At 44.6% G+C, this 17,310-nt stretch overlaps 1 protein-coding gene across 2 annotated transcripts in view; it reads left to right on the forward strand.

Annotated features, from left to right (window-relative positions):
* LOC138643166 (adhesion G protein-coupled receptor B1-like) overlaps positions 1-17,310 on the forward strand; it is a 572,016-nt gene that overhangs the window by 214,016 nt on the left and 340,690 nt on the right. For both annotated transcript variants that reach the window (XM_069731992.1, XM_069731993.1), the window contains exons 3-4: positions 8,490-8,597; positions 14,405-14,569. In XM_069731992.1, the coding sequence (XP_069588093.1) occupies positions 8,490-8,597; positions 14,405-14,569 (273 nt within the window). The remainder of the gene's footprint in view (positions 1-8,489; positions 8,598-14,404; positions 14,570-17,310) is intronic.

Genomic DNA, 17,310 nt, shown 5'->3' on the forward strand with positions numbered 1-17,310 from the left:
CAGTACATGGCTCCATCCATTCTCCCATTGATGCAGCGAAGTAGTCCTGTGCCCTTAGCAGAGAAACATTCCCAAAACATAATATTTCCACCTCCATGCTTGACAGTGGGGATGGTGTTCTTTGGGTCATAGGCAGCATTTCTCTTCCTCCAAACATGGCGAGTTGAGTTAATGCCAAAGATCTCAATTTTTGTCTCATCTAACCACAGAATACTACCAAATAACCTATAATCCTCAAATAACTATATAAAACAATACTTTTATTGGTTAAAACCATAGACACAACCACAAACACAGCATGACAAACAACCGTGCTCTCTATATATGCCCTGTAACGGGGACCCTAAATACCTACTACCTATCAGTGGAGGTTGGCACCCTATATATAAACGAGACTGGCGCCCCCACTCAGCGACGGCTCACCCTAAATCTCCTATTGCCGCCCTGCATATGTGCCACAGCCGGGCTCACAGATATACAACAGGAAGAAATAGAGTAAATAAATGTTAATAGCCAGAATTGCTTGTTGATGCATAAGGCAAAAACATTATTGTATGTATTTTGAAAGGGTGAGAGACACGGACATACAAAGTGCAAGACAGTGCAAAATAAAGTGCTAATAAGTGAACAAAAAATCCTAGCTACACTGCTCCCTAGGTTCAAAACCTGCCTAGCTGTGGAGGTTGGCACCCTACTGTACAGCGGAAATGGCGCCCCCACTCCGCGACGGCTATCCCTAGAATTCACTATGGGTAGCTGAGAAAAAAATAGCACACAAAAAATATATATAAGTGTGCCCAGATAATTGGCCAGGCAGAAAGTAGATAAATACACTGACTAAATAATCAGTAGCATAGACAACCTACCCATGTATACATATGATAAAGAAACAGATATGAAGTAGTGCATCTCTAATATAAATCATCATAGTATGCACATTATTTTTCAGAGGCTATCATGATCAGATAACAAGAGGTATAACACTCTTATATATAGCCAACCTCATTTATATGTAGATAACCTCATTACTAGCTATAACATAAACAGGTCTGTCAGTGTACATGGGTAACAATGCTAAAGGAGCAGTGAGCTAGGAGCAATACTCATCGTTCTGAAGATGTCATTTTGCGCCTCTACGCGTTTCACCTTCGCGGATGATCAGGAGGCTTTGATGTATGGATGTATCATGGAATAACCCAATAGCTCTCACTTATATAGGTTCTGAAGTATGGTAGATACTAGATACTAATAGCCGCTGGAGACATAACTCCCCCTGTCTCTGGATTGTCTCCTATATCAGACTATAGTGACGCCAGGGTATAGAGAATGGATGTGCTAGCCGCCATGTTGTTGTGGCCCATATCACCTGTGCCGTGTGTCCGTTCGGTATACATGCCTTTGCCTCTAGTGCGCCGCTCTGGCCGCATTGTCTCCGGCGTGCGTACCAGCTGGAGCGCATATTTCCGCGCCTATAGAGATGCGCATGACCGGAAGTGGTCAGCGCTACCCAGAGGCTTAACTGCGCATGCGGCTCACAGCATGTGTATTGTTGCTTGAAAAGATGTGCCGCTACAGAGAGACCAGCCCCCTAGTGTGCGTAGCAGCTGGAACGCCCATAGAAACGGCCACTACTACGCGCATGACCGGACATAAACATCTGACCACAGCACCTTCTCCCAATCACTCACAGAATCATCCAGGTGTTCATTGGGAAACTTCAGACGGGCCGCACATGTGTCTTCTGGAGCAGGGGGACCTTGCGGGCACTGCAGGATTTCAAACCTTTACGGCATAATGGTTTTCTTGGTGACTGTGATCCCAGCTGCTTTGAGATCATTAACAAGTTCCCCCCCGTGTAGTTTTAGGCTGATCTCTCACCTTCCTCATGATCAAGGATACCCCATGAGGTGAGATTTTGCATGGTGCCCCCGATCGATGTCGATTGACAGTCATTTTGTATTTCTTCCTTTTTCTTACCATTGCACCAACAGTTGTCTCCTTCTCACCCAGCGTCTTATTTATGGTTTTGAAGCCCATTCCAGTTATGTGCAGGTCTATGATCTTGTCCCTGACAGCCTTATACAGCTCTTTGGTCTTGTCCCTGACAGCCTTATAAAGCTCTTTGGTCTTGCCCATGTTGTAGAGGTTAGAGTCTGACTGATTAATTGAGTCTGTGGACAGGAGTGACTATATACGACAGCTGTCTGTAATGCAGGTAACAAGTTGATTAGGAGTCTATCTGGTCTGTAGGAACCAGAACTCTTAATGGTCGGTAGGGGATCAAATACTTATTTCTCACTGCAAAATGCAAATACATTTATATAATTTATACAATGTGATTTTCTGGATTTTATTTTTGAAATTCTATCTCTCAGTGTTAAAATTAACCGACCCTTAAAATTATAGACTGTTCATGTCTCTGTCAGTGGGCAAACCTACAAAATCAGCGAGGGATCAAATACTTATTTCCCCCACTGAACATAGCGGGGCAGGAACTGATAAGGTCATAATAAAGCCGGATAATAAATGCTCAGATAACGTCTCTGACGCAGACACAGAAGCGGAGAGGAGCGTTCCTCGGGTTTAGAAAGGAATCTGCTGAAAAATGGAGACATTGTATCGGAATGTTGGGAAACAAAGTGTCTGATCTTCGAGTCGTGAGACTTCTGAGCCCCCGGGGGCCGATTCACCAACCACATTCTTTTACTTTTGACGTTTTCGCCCCATTCCTGGCCAGTTCCCACAACAGTGGGTGGATCTCAGTCAGGATTGAACGCCGGCAACAAATTCTTTCATTCGTTCAATTAATTGGCAACATTCATTTCATCGATTCCGAGTTTAACAAATATGATCATGATGATTGACAGCTCGGATCTGCAGCATGGCTGGACCGCTGCACCAATCCGTGCGCCAGTGGTGAACACAGAGGCTCCATCCGTGGACTTAATCTGTCCAGATCCAGCTATCCCATCAGCCGCAGAGCAGCGCTCACAAGCTCTATAGCAGAAAGTTTGTAAGTGCTGCACTCCCTGCCTAGGAGACAAGGCCACCGCTGATTGCCTAGGCCACCTCTGTAGCCTATGAGAAGTACAGAAGAATTAAAAAGTCTCTCCGGAGACAATTTTATTTAATAGCTGAGTTGTATCTTCTCGTGCTTTTAAGAGAAAAGGCGCTTTACAATTTTACCTATGTAAGAAGGTGAGACAGCCCCTTTAAAGGGAATCTGTCAGCAGTTTTTTGCTATGTAATTTGAGAGAAATATGATTTAGGGGCAGAGCATCTGATTCCAGCAATGTGTTATTTAGTGGACTGTGAGTTGTTGTTTCAATAAAATCAGTGTTTTATCAGCAGGAGATTATCACGTCAGGACTAGGTGTCTCGTGCTTCCTGGTCTGACCACGCCCCCACCACTGATTGGCAGTCTTCCGTGTACTAAGCCAATCAGCAGTGGGGGTGGGGTTACACAGAACTCCGCATTCCGAGCCCTGCTCTCAGAGAAATCGGGGGATTCTATCACAACAGCTGCACCTAGTAAATTAAGTGAAACATTGCTGGAATCAGGGTCTCTGTCCCTACATCATGGTGCTGTCAGATTACATAGCAAAAACCTGCTTACAGATTCCTTTTTTAAATGAATATCGTCCCATAAAAATCATTTATATTGAAATTAGCTTAAACTTCTGCACAGGTTAATGTTTTACTATATTTTACTATGGAACGTTTCATTTTCCCATTATAAATAGACATTGAAAACACAACATGCTGCATACAGGAAGCCACCACTAGGGGGAGCATTGGAGCTCAATGCATACACATTACACATAGGACACAATGGTGTCACAGTATGCAGTGAGCTCCCCCTGGTGGTGGCTGCCGGCAGTCAGGGTTTTATTATTTACTTCTATATCTGTGCAGGGGATTTGGAGCTTTGTGTCACAAAAAATGTAGTTCTGACCTCTGTAATGATAAGAATATAATATGCACAGATGGGATCGACGGATATGATGATAAAGGTCAAGAAAATGTTTTATTATTAATGTAATGATCGTTATGGACAGTTGAGGCCGGGCGGTGAATCACCTTTAATATAGAATATCTTGGAAATGTTTGCAGACGTTTCCAATGATAGCAGGAAAACTCCGGCTCTCCGTGCCACTAATTCTCATTAGCAATTATCAGAGCGCAGCCCTCGCTCTATTACCTATTGACGCCGCTGGTCGGCACCATCTACTGTATGACATTAAATAAGGACGGAGCGATTTTACAGTCAGGATCTTACTGCGATAGTTCTGCATGGTCAATCATCAGGGCGGCAGCGGATGAGCAGGAGGAAATCTCTTGTGGAGAGGGGTTGTACATGTCATTAACTTGTAGGGAAATCAGATCACCGCTGATCCCTTGGGGTCCAAGAATGGAAAATGTTCCCCTTAAAGGGAATTTTCAGCACATTTTTACATACAGAAAAAAGGATATAGCTGCGACGGTTCTGGTCTCCTAATTAAAATGACACCTTTTTTGTAGAGATCCGATGTGCCAGTCATGAGATATCTGGCATAGAAGCCGCATGCAAATCAGGCAGGGAGTGACCTGGGGGCGTGTCGGTACGTTAGATCTGACACGCCCCCAGTGCAGTATTTAGAACTTCTACTCTTTATTTCTCATGACTGGAGCATCGGATCGCGACAAAAAAGGTGTCATTTTTATTGGGGGACAAGCGCCGACACGGTCATACCACTCCTTCCCTATGTACACAGGATCCCTTTAAATTCTCAAATTGTTCCCTTCAGTTTTTAAGCTAATTTATGTTCCCCATAATTTCACTTCTCCTCAGATTGCTGATACTTTTATAGCTGAAAGTCTTGAAAAAAAGACACAAGATCCTAAAATCCAACTTATCTCCCCCCCCCCCGTACTGATTAAAAGGGACTCATCCACCTGTTTTTACACATGGAAGTCGTGGTACGACCGCGTAGCCGCTTATCCTTTTTGTAGAAACCCAATGTGGCAGTTATGAGAAATCTAAGCCATATGCAAATTAGACTGACAATTCCCAGGGGCGTGTCATTGCATATTGACACGCCCCCAATACACCTTTATCCTAATTTGCATATGTTTCCTACTCGAGATTTCTCATGACTGGTATCGTTGATCTCTACAATAAAGGTATGATTTTTGTAGAGGGACGGCCTCCCTACACATCCATGCTGATTCTAAATGTAACAACATGCTGACGGGTTCCCTTAAAGAGAAAGTCCAAACCATTATATATGACAGAACAAATTGCCTTATTCCTTCCTGATTTCAGGAATAGCAATTAGAATGCATATATAGATACATAGATACATAAATATATAGCATATATCACAAAAGTGAGTACACCCCTAACATTTTTGTAAATATTTTATTATATCTTTTCATGGGACAACACTAATGATCTGACGCTGATACAATGTACAGTAGTCAGTGTACAGCTTGTATAACAGTGTATATGTGTTGTCCTCTAAATAACAGTGCTGATAAGTGCCACGCCTACAGTCCAGCATGGTGGTGGGAGTGTCATGGGTTGTGGCTGCATGAGTGTTGACGGCTGTGGGGGGCTACAGTTCATAGATCGAACCTTGAATGCTAACAAGTACTATGACATACTGAGCATGATCCCTCTCCTGTTGGAACCTGGGCTGCAGGGCAGTATTCCAATTTGATTACGACCTCAAAGACCTCCAAGATGACCACTGCCTGGCTTAAGAAACTGCGGGTAAAGGTGCTGGACTGGCCAAGCATGTCTCCAGACCTGAACCCTATTGTTCATCTGTGGAGGAGCGCAAGGTCTCCATCGCCCACCAGCTCCGTGATGTCGTCATGGAGGAGGGAAGTGGATTCCAGTGGCCACCGTTGACGCTCTAGTGACCTCCATGGCCAAGAGTGTTGAAAATAATGGTGGCATCATAAAATCTTCACACTTTGGGCTCAATTTGGCCATTTTCACTTAGGGGTGTACTCACTTTTGATGCCAGCGGTTTAGACATTTCCACTCTTATACAAGCTGCACACTGACAACTGTACATTGTATCAGTGTCAGATCTTCTTATCCCAAGAAAAGAGATAAAATATTTAAAAAAAAATGTCAAGGGTGTACTGACTTTTGTGAAATACTGTACACGTATAGATACATATACACAAAGTATCAGCAGATGAAGCAGAACTTCCTCTTGTTCTACATGCAGCGGAGATAGAAGCCTTCCCTTCTGCCGGGAATCGCCGTCTTACATCAATCTCTCGCCTCTCGTTTAGCCGCCAGGAAATCCCGCTTTCCACAAACGTTGAGGAATCTTTTTGTTTTAAAAACCATCAGCAACAAATTGATTTCCAGCATCCGCGATGTTCCAATAATAAAGCCACTTTGGAGCCTCTGATTTGGCCGGGGGGCTCGGGTCCGTGGATGAGGAATTCAGTATTTACTTATTGATTTCCTGTTACTGGTGAAAACCATAATGCTTAAGATGTAGGAAGACCTCGACGCGCGTCCACTGTACAGTGTGGGAGACTTTACTGATCCGGGCAGGCGTCAGCGTCCGGCAACATTCACACAGCCACGGCTCAAGTCATCCGACCGTCCCCTCTGAGGACTTGTCCCACTATGTGAGATCTAATGAGTAGAACATTGATAAAACTCAAGACGCGCGTCGGGTTCTGTTTCCATCTACATCAGGGCCAGGGGCTTCTCACAAGAAATAACAATGTGGGTAATAATCTACAGGAGGGATGAATGGATGGGGCGCTGTCTTTTCTTCAACCAATGGAACTATATATTTAGCTACATACAGTTTATGTAAGCTTGGGAAAGTTAGTATAGGGTTCAAAAACTTTGGGGAAACTTTTTGTATTGGTAATCAGAACCTTTGTTCCTTTTTCATCACAGGAAACAAACGCAACAAGAAAAATAACCACTCACTAGTGCCACCTATAGGTGGATACCTGTCAAGTCAAGGTCTGACCCTTCATGGAGCCCTTGAGGCAGCAAGGTTTCGCTGGTGTGAATGATATCCTTAGGTCATATGCATACGGAATCCTCTAGACTGAGTTTTTCCAGTGAAGCTTCGTCCGGGGCATTCCGGTGGTTATTTCCTTGACACGGCTTTGCTGATGTGTCTTTTGCTGTATACTGTGAAGCCGACCTTAGTTTGAGCATGTCACTTTTTTATTTTTTTTTTAACTTCCAAGTTTTATAAAATGAAACGTGTGAACAGTAACATGGTGTCGCTGTTGCTGTGATTCAGTCCATTTTATGTGGCGATTTAGCAGCAATTTTTCAGGCAAAATCCACCTGAAAAAGACGCCTAAGCCACGTCTCTATGAAGAATCTGACATTGAATTACTGCTCGAGATGAGCGAGTTGATTCGAGGCAAATCACAATTGCCCCGAATTTCACGCCAAATTTGGGATCGCCAGTACTAGTGAGGAGCATGCATGCTCGAATAACGCCTCTTCCATGCTTGGGCTCTAACAGAGAGTCTTTGTTGTGCTTGAAAAATATGTTCGAGTCCCCGCTCCTGCATGTCTCGCGGCTGTTCAACAGTCACAACTCATTCAGGGATTGCTTAAAAATCCCCTGCATGTATTGCTGCTGTCAAAAAGCCACGAGACATGCAGCCGCACGGACTAGAACATTTTATTTGAGCATGATGAAGACGCACTGTTAGAGCCCAAGCATGGAAGAGGCGTTATCCAAGCATGTCCGCTCATCACAAGCCAGTACGCTTCAAATTAAGCAAAATGCTGGATATTTTTTTGCTTGATTTCTTAGTGTGAACAAAAAAAATCCCCAAAATATATTCACCGCTCCCCTGTCCCGATGCAGCACGCTCCACAGCCGGTCCTCCTCCGCTGGATCACTTCTTCCCTACGTCTCCAGTCGTCTGTTAAGCCATGATGCCGTGTAAGTCCTAGTGAAGGTACCAAATAGTGAGGAAGACAGAAGAGAAGACTAGAGCCGGAGGGAGATGATCCAGCGGAGGACCGACTCCCGGTCAACACTCGGCTGGTTACCCAGCAGTAAGCCAAGTGCAGGATGGGTTTTCCTTGAGTTTTGGCAAATTGCTCCCTGAACCTTGCAGAGCTTTCTCGTTGGGGAAGGTTTTTTTTAGGAGCCTTTCTCTGTGCAGAGAGGGGTTTTTTTTTGGTAGCCCTTTAGTGAAGAATGGATGGACTTTTGTTCTTGGATGAAATAAAGATGTTACTTAGATGTTAGGAGTTTGGCAGATCTCAGTCTACAGCCCCAAGTAATTGTTCCTAAACCTTCTGTTTCTGCGACGTAAAACACCAGGGCAAAAATAAAATACACAGAAATCATTTGTGTTTGACTATTTTACAGCCACCGGCGACGGAAATCACCGAAATGCTGTCGAATCAAAGCTTGTGCTTTAGTTTCTTCATCATGACAGACCTTAATGACCTTGAGGACTCACAGCGCCTGTGTCTTGTGTTGCAGCCAACGGACCGTACGACTCCCGGAGCCAGTCTCTGAGATCCATCGACAACAAGAAGAAGGACGATGCCGACGACCAGTACCAGTTTGGATATCCTGCTCCACAAATTGGTGAGTCAAGGTCATAGCTGGGAGTGAAGGGTGCCGAGAAGTCCCCCAGATGCCCGGTCCTAGGGCAGGTGCCAGAAAACCACCTTGTTTTCTCCAGATCATTGAGATATAGGGCTAAGAAGTAAACTCCAGAAACTCCTCCAAGCTGCGACCTTGGACAAGTTCTTTGTTGGCCACTATTTTTCGGTATCGTTTCTCCGTCATTATTACTTGGTAAAGACTTAGGAAGACCTCAAGTTAATTTCGGCATCTCCTAACCAATTGACACCAGTTTTGTGATGTAAAGAAAAAGTACAAAAATGTCGTCCGACAAAAAATTTGCACTAAAATTTTGATTTTTGTAATATTTTTTTGTGAAACTTTTCAAAAGTTTTGGGTGGAATTGAACATGAAGTAGCCATAGATGTCAGTTTTAGGAAATCGTGCCAAATTTCATCTTTTTGGCACATTTTGCTCCAATATACTGTATTTTTTAGAAGGGTCTGTGAGACATCAGTCTTTGTAAATTTCTCCCTAACTTTTTAAAGGAAACTTCCATTATTTTATTACCGATACGATGATTGAAGAGTTTGTTGTCAGTTGTATTTTCATTTCACCATCTGATCTGGTCACACCTTAGTTATATGATTTGGGAAAAGGAAACCCCATAAATCGGTGTCGTCTGACACCTTTGCTCGGGAATAGACAGATGTGTATCCTGAACGTGTCAGCCAATAGTTGTCCCAATGTAGCATCCAAAATGACCACAAGAGGCAACAAACCTTTCCACTGGGCAGATAAGGAGCAAATGCAGATCCCATACCGGTGCCCAATTTTTTTTTTTTAAAGTTCTCTTTTTTTTGTAGCAATCTCCAATATTGGTGCTCATCCAATATTAAGAGCCGCGTTTCATACCCAGATTGTACTATTTAAGGAATGTGTTCATAATGTACCATGATCTGCACAGAACAGACTCAATAATTCAGGATTCAGACTCCTGGAAATAGTCATTGTGAGATGAGGCCAGAAGATTTCTGTTCCAGCAGAGAATGGCTTTGTTATTTTATTACAGATCCAAAGTAATAACGTATTAAACTTCAGAGGAGGCCATGACCAGCCTGGGCGGGTGTCCTCCTCCAGACATTTTTGGGGGAAAACGTTTGACATCTGAAGTTCAAAGTAAGATCCTATAATGCTACAAATAAAGCAGTGGTGATACAATGTAATAAAAGTCCGGTATAGTGATTATGTGTTATTAATGCATAACGCCTTACATTGGAGATAGAATACTGCCAAACGGTAATATTGGGATAGCGCCACGCACTATTAGTCGAGGGGACTTAACTGCGTCCCCAAAGTCTGCAATCTTGTTACACCTTGCAGTATCAAGAGGGACTAAAATCTGAAGTAGAAAGCAGGTCATAAAATGTTAAAAATGTAAGAAGAAAAAAAAATATCGCCATGTTCATAATTACCCAAGGTTTAGTTACCGGCTATTCAAGCCGTAATGTCATTAAAAAAAAATAAAAAAAATTCAGAGTCAGCCATAGAGCTCGCCCCACAAAACACCCTCACAAGTCAAGCAATAAAAAAGGGCCTCAAAAGACTGCGAATGCCATGACAAGGATGGAATATTGACACACAGGAGCATTGTAGGTTTGTTATTCTGAGGGTCTGACAAAGGAAATGAATATTTCATCCTGCATTAGCCCTTTTATTTGATACAGTTTTGACTGCCTGTAATCACCAAATTTGTTCAATAGGAGCTTTAATAATCTGTATAAAATGAGCCCCCCCCCCCACTTCACCCCAAGAGATATCCATATAAATCTGTATGCACTGAGCTCCCCCTAGTGGTGGCTTTATAAATATATATGTAGTGAGCTCCTCCTAGTTGTGACTGTATAAATATATATGTAGTGAGCACCATCTAGTGGTGGCTGTATAAATCTGTATGTAGTGAGCGCCCCCTAGTGGTGGCTTTATAAATATATATGTAGTGAGCTCCCTCTAGTGTTGAAGTACAAATCTGCATGTAGTGGTGGCTGTATAAATCTGTATGTAGTGAGCTCCCTCTATTGGTGGCTGTATAAATCTGTATGTAGTGAGCTCCCTCTAGTGGTGGCTGTATAAATCTGTATGTAGTGAGCTCCCCCTAGTGGTGGCTCTATAAATCTGTGAATTATGATGTATGTAGCTGGAAGTTTCCGCCTTGTGAGCGGCAGCGCAGGGGACAATGCCGCATTGGACCTGGGGGTAATAGGAGAGGCGCTGTCCCCCTGTGTATTTCTCTCTTTTGAAGCTGCCACCTGCGGAGCGGCCGTCTTGCTGAAATCTTTCTCCGCCATCCCAGTGGGCCCCTAACATGTCTTACATCTCAGTGCAGAGCGCACAGCTGTGAGCTACAAACGGGAGACAATTACTCCTCGCACCGTCCCCAAAACAGCTGCGCTAGCAGTTTGCTGACCGCACGACGTCTTCACACTCGGGATGAGTTACTGGGTGCCGCGCGGGCGCTCCGTGTGCTGTGTGACTTGGCAAATATTAAAAGGCCAGCACATCTTCAGAGAGTAGGGCTCGGAATTAATGAGCAGCCGCAACATAAAAAACAACAACATATTTTATGTGGAGGAAAGAAAGTGTAAAGGGACATGGTGCAGTGGTGGAAAGGAGGAATATCAGTGAGGAGGGGTGGGCAGGTGTGAAACCATGCTGCAAAGTCAGAAGCTTCATAATAGAAGTGATAATCGTTATTTGTATCAAGTGACAAAAAGGAAAACAAAAGAGAAATCGAAATCCAATCAGTACTTTGTGCCCACCCGTCACCTCCATCATAAGTACCTGGTGACCTCCTGTCACCTCCATCATAAGTACCTGGTGACCTCCCATCACCTCCATCGTCAGTATCTGGTGATCCCCCGTCACCTCCATCATCAGTATCTGGTGACTGCCCGTTGCCTCCGTCATCAGTATCTGGTGACCGCCTGTTGCCTCCATCATCAGTATCTGGTGACCGCCTGTTGCCTCCATCATCAGTATCTGGTGACCGCCTGTTGCCTCCATCATCAGTATCTGGTGACTGCCCATTGCCTCCGTCATCAGTATCTGGTGACTGCCCGTTGCCTCCATCATCAGTATCTGGTGACTGCTCGTTGCCTCCATCATCAGTATCTGGTGACTGCCCGTTGCCTCCATCATCAGTATCTGGTGACTGCCCGTTGCCTCCATCATCAGTATCTGGTGACTGCCCGTTGCCTCCATCATCAGTATCTGGTGACCGCCCGTTGCCTCCTTCATCAGTATCTGGTGACTGCCCATTGCCTCCGTCATCAGTATCTGGTGACTGCCCGTTGCCTCCATCATCAGTATCTGGTGACCGCCCGTTGCCTCCATCATCAGTATCTGGTGACTGCCCATTGCCTCCTTCATCAGTATCTGGTGACTGCCCATTGCCTCCATCATCAGTATCTGGTGACTGCCCGTTGCCTCCATCATCAGTATCTGGTGACTGCCCGTTGCCTCCATCATCAGTATCTGGTGACTGCCCATTACGTCCATCATCAGTATCTGGTGACTGCCTGTGGCCTCCATCATCAGTATCTGGTGACTGCCTGTGGCCTCCATCATCAGTATCTGGTGACTGCCCTTTGCCTCCATCACTTCTTCTCTATCTAGTTTTTGAAGTAACTTGGCAGGAGGTTGTTCCAAACATCTTGGAGACCCGACCCCAGATGTTCGTGGATATGGCCTACTTCCGCAGAGGATCTGGAGTGAGTTCTCCAAGTTGTTTGGTAGAACGTCCTTTCAGGGTCACTCTATAGCTGTGTCCAAGTGACTGAAAAGTGATGGCGGGGATGAGTGTAATGAGATACGGTCACTAGGTACTGATGATGGAAGTGACCGACGGTTAACAGATAATGATGATGGAGGTGACGGGCGGTCACCAGATACTGAAGATGGAGGAGATAGGCGGTCACCAGATACTGATGATGGAGGAGATGGGCTGTCACCAGATACTGATGATGGAGGCAACGGCCGGTCACCAGATACTGATGATGGAGGAGATGGGCAGTTACCAGATAATGATGATGGAGGAGATGGGCCGTTACCAGATAATGATGGTGGAGGTGAGGGCGGTTACCAGATACTGATGGGATTTCGACTTCTCTTTCGTGCATTGATTTACATGTTGTAAAGTGATAAAAATAAACTATCACTACTTTTTTTTTAAAGCTTTTTACCTTATAGCATTTTTCAAAATCTGCCTTAAAGTTTAGCACAGCCCCGTCGATGGAGCGATGGATTCTTTGAGTTTTTATCTGTCTGCAATGTGACAGTTTCCCAGCAGAATTATGAATACAGCTCTGAAAAAACCTCATTAAATCTATCACATTTTTATGTATAATGTTTTTACATTGGTTGAAGTAATGACTCCGGTCCATCACGTTCTTTCATATTCCTTCATGTTCCGTAACATTCCCCTCGTTCCAACACGCTCCTTCACGTTCCATCACATTCCATCACGTTCCTTCACGTTCCATCACGTTCCTTCATGCCCCATCACGTTCCTTCACGTTCCATCACAATCTATCACGTTCCATCACTCACGTTCCATCCCGTTCCATCCTGTTCTATCCTGTTCCATCATGTTCCTTCACGTGCCATCACGTTCCTTCATGTTCCATCATTCCTTTCACGTTCCTTCACGATCCTTCACATTCCGTCACGTTCCATCACGTTCCATCACGTTCCTTCACGTTCCTTCACGTTCCATCACTCCCATTCCATCACGTTCCTTCACGTTCCTTCACGTTCTATCCCATTCCTTCACATTCCATCACGTTCCTTCACGTTCCTTCATGTTCCTTCATGTTCCATCACTCCCATTCCATCACGTTGCTTCATGTTCCATCACGTTCTATCCCGTTCCATTGCGTTCCTTCATGTTCCATCACGTTCCTTAACGTTCCTTCACGTTCCATCACGTTCCATCACGTTCCTTCATGTTCCATCACGTTCCTTCACGTTCCTTCATGTTCCTTCACGTTCCATCACTCCAATTCCATCACGTTCCTTCATGTTACATCACGTTCCTTCATGTTCCTTCACGTTCCATCACTCCCATTCCATTACATTCCTTCATGTTCCTTCATGTTCCATCACGTTCCTTCATGTTCCTTCACGTTCCATCACTTTCCTTCATGTTCCATCACGTTCCATCACGTTCCATCATGTTCCTTCATGTTCCTTCACGTTCCATCACTTCCATTCCATCACGTTCCTTCATGTTCCATCACGTTCCTCACCTTCCTTCACCTTCCTTCACGTTCCATCACTTTCCTTCACATTCCATCACGTTCCATCACATTCCTTCATGTTCCATCACGTTCCATCACGTTCTATCACATTCCTCATTTCTCCACCAGTTCTACATTCTCTACCGCTAGATTATTTATAACCCACAGTTCCATTTGTTGTAAGGAAATCGTCTAGCCCTTGTATAAGAGCTGTTGTAGTGTCGGCCATTACTACCTCCTGTGGTCGGCATCCCACAGTCTGACTGCTGTGACCATAAAGAACCCTATCCTGTTTAGCAGCCGGAATCTCCTTTCTTCCACCTGTAATGAGTAGTGAGAGCCCCCTGGTCCTTGGAAGGAATAAGTCATGTGCTGTCCTCTGTACTGACCACTCATATATTTATCCATATAAATGAGATCTCGTCTGAGGTGTCTTTTTTCTATGCGAAACAAACCCAACTTTTCCAACCTCTCGTCACATGAGCGGCCTCCATCCCCTGTAATAATGTAACATAAATGTGTTTCTTGCAGGAGACCCTGCGGCGGAGGAGTGGTCGCCCTGGAGCGTGTGCTCTGCCACCTGTGGGGAGGGGATGAAGTCGAGAACCAGGTTCTGTGTCTCATCCTCGTACAGCACACAGTGCAGCGGACCCCTAAAGGAGCATAAGCCCTGCAACAACTCCGCCGTGTGCCCAGGTAAGAGCACGACGGTGTCATGTGGATGCACTCTATTACTCCCTGTTATCAGCCACTTATCATACATGTAACATGTCTCCGATGCTGATCGCCTTCAGTGACGAGTATCCGTTACAATCTGTTACTCCCTGTTATCAGCCAATTATCATAGATGTAACGTGTCTCCAATGCTGATCGCCTTCAGTGACGTGTATCAGTTACAATCGAAGTATAAAAAGGACAGCGCCACACCAGGAAGTGACAGACAGTAACCTTCTTTATTCTGCCTCCTGCGGCAACGTTTCGGTCCACGGACCGAAACGTTGCCGCAGGAGGCAGAATAAAGAAGGTTACTGTCTGTCACTTCCTGGTGTAGCGCTGTCCTTTTTATACTTTGATTGTGGACTCTCTTGCTGGGATGGACCCCCTGGTGTGGACGAGCGCCCTGATGTCCATGGAGACGGTGTCAGTATTGGGTGCGGTCTAACACATTTGGTGTATCAGTTACAATCTATTACTCCCTGTTATCAGCCAATTATCATACATGTAACGTGTCTCTGATGCTGATCGCCTTCAGTGACGTGTATCAGTTACAATCTATTACTCCCAGTTATCAGCCACTTATCATGCATGTAACGTGTCTCTGATGCTGATCGCCTTCAGTGACGTGTATCAGTTACAATCTATTACTCCCTGTTATCAGCCAATTATCATACATGTAACGTGTCTCTGATGCTGATCGCCTTCAGTGACGTGTATCAGTTACAATCTATTACTCCCTGTTATCAGCCAATTATCATACATGTAACGTGTCTCTGATGCTGATCGCCTTCAGTGACGTGTATCAGTTACAATCTATTACTCCCAGTTATCAGCCACTTATCATGCATGTAACGTGTCTCCGATGATGATCGCCTTCAGTGACGTGTATCGGTTACAATCTGAGTCTTAGAGGGTGTAAATATCGTTCTCCTCATTACTATAATTGTATCACAGACGGTGATGATGTGTAGATTGTTATTCTGGTATCTGGTGCTGATTATTATTATTTCCATGTGATATTTTTACTATTGTTCTATGTTATTTGTGCTGTAGTTTATACTATTATCATTCCATTATTGTGATTATTTTCACCCTCCTCCATGTTCGGTGCTCAGCCGCGGTCACATTTCTATACTTGTCAGCCTCGACGGTGAATTTCGGGGGGGTATTCATAATTTTGCACGAGAGCCTCTTACCGGAGATCAGAGAACGATGCTTCAATCCAAGCGGAGGGTCAGTGGTGCGCAGTGCCCCCCGCGGCTGCACTACACGTCTCGTGACAGCTCGTGAGATGCACAGAGGAGGTTGTCTGTACATTGATGTGTCCGCAGCACAGACGTGAGCAGAGTCCTGCAGTTAAAGCTGAGGAATGCTGTAATGGAGCCCGTCGGCCGGGTATAATGCGATCGTAACCGCAGGCCTCAGCCGCATCTTTTTTATTGATTTACAATTAAATATCTTTTATTTACGGTAATATGTAGGATTGTATAGGATGTACCGGTAATACTGTATTATTATACTGTATATTCTGCGTACCATTATTATTAGTTTAGTTTATGTTTAGTTTTGCCACCGGTTTAAATATTGACATTTTCTGAGCATTACCGAAGCTGTTTATGCCGTTGGGTGACATTTTGTGGTGACATTGTATACGGAATTAGATGCTTTTTGTGATGCGCATCCTTTTTATATAGAAGCATTACAGGAGGTAAATGCGTCCATCTTTTAACACCCAGGAAACATGCAGCCGTAGGCAACCAAACCCTCACACTATCACCAGAACGAAGAATCAGCATAGTCATCTCATCATTAGAAGATAGGGTCAGCAGAGTCATCTCAATATCATTAGAAAGCAGGGTCAGCAGAGTCATATCATTATCATTAGAGGGCAGGGTCAGCAGAATCATCTCATTATCATTAGGGGGCAGGGTCAGCAGTCATCTCATTATTATTGGAGGATAGGGTCAGCAGAGTTATCTCATCATTATTAGAGGGCAGGCTCAGCAGAGTCATCTCATTATCATTAGACTGCAGGGTAAGCAGAGTCATCTCATCATTAGAGGGCAGGGTTAGTATCATCATCTCATTATCATTAGATAGCAGGGTCAGCAGAGTCATCTCATTATCATTAGAGGGCAGGGTCAGCATAGTCATCTCATTATTATAAGAGGGCAGGTTCAGCAGAGTCATGTCATTAGAGGGCGGGGTCAGCAGAGTCATTCATCATTAGAGGGCAGGGTCAACAGAGTCATCTCATTATCATTAGAGGGCAAGGTCAGCAGATTCATCTCTATTATCATTAGAGGGCAGTGTCAGCGGAGTCATCTCATCATTAGAGTGCAGTGTCAGCAGAGTCATCTCATTATCCTTAGAGGGCAGGGTCAGCAGAGTCATCTCATTATCCTTAGAGGGCAGGGTCAGCAGAGTCCTCTCATTATCCTTAGAGGGCAGGGTCAGCAGAGTCATCTCATTATTATTAGAAGGCAGGGTCAGCAGAGTCATCTCATCATTAGAGGGCAGGGTCAAGAGATTCACCTCACTATCCTTAGAGGGCAGGGTCAGCAGAATCAGCAGAGTCATCTCATTAGAGGGCAGGGTCAGCAGAGTCATCTCATCATTAGAGGGCAGGATCAGCAGAGTCATCTCATTATCCTTAGAGGGCCGGGTCAGATGAGTCATCTCATCATTAGAGGGCAGAGTCAGCAGAGTCGTCTCATCAT

The sequence above is a fragment of the Ranitomeya imitator genome, chromosome 6, assembly GCF_032444005.1.
Source record: "Ranitomeya imitator isolate aRanImi1 chromosome 6, aRanImi1.pri, whole genome shotgun sequence".
Taxonomy (NCBI): domain Eukaryota; kingdom Metazoa; phylum Chordata; class Amphibia; order Anura; family Dendrobatidae; genus Ranitomeya; species Ranitomeya imitator.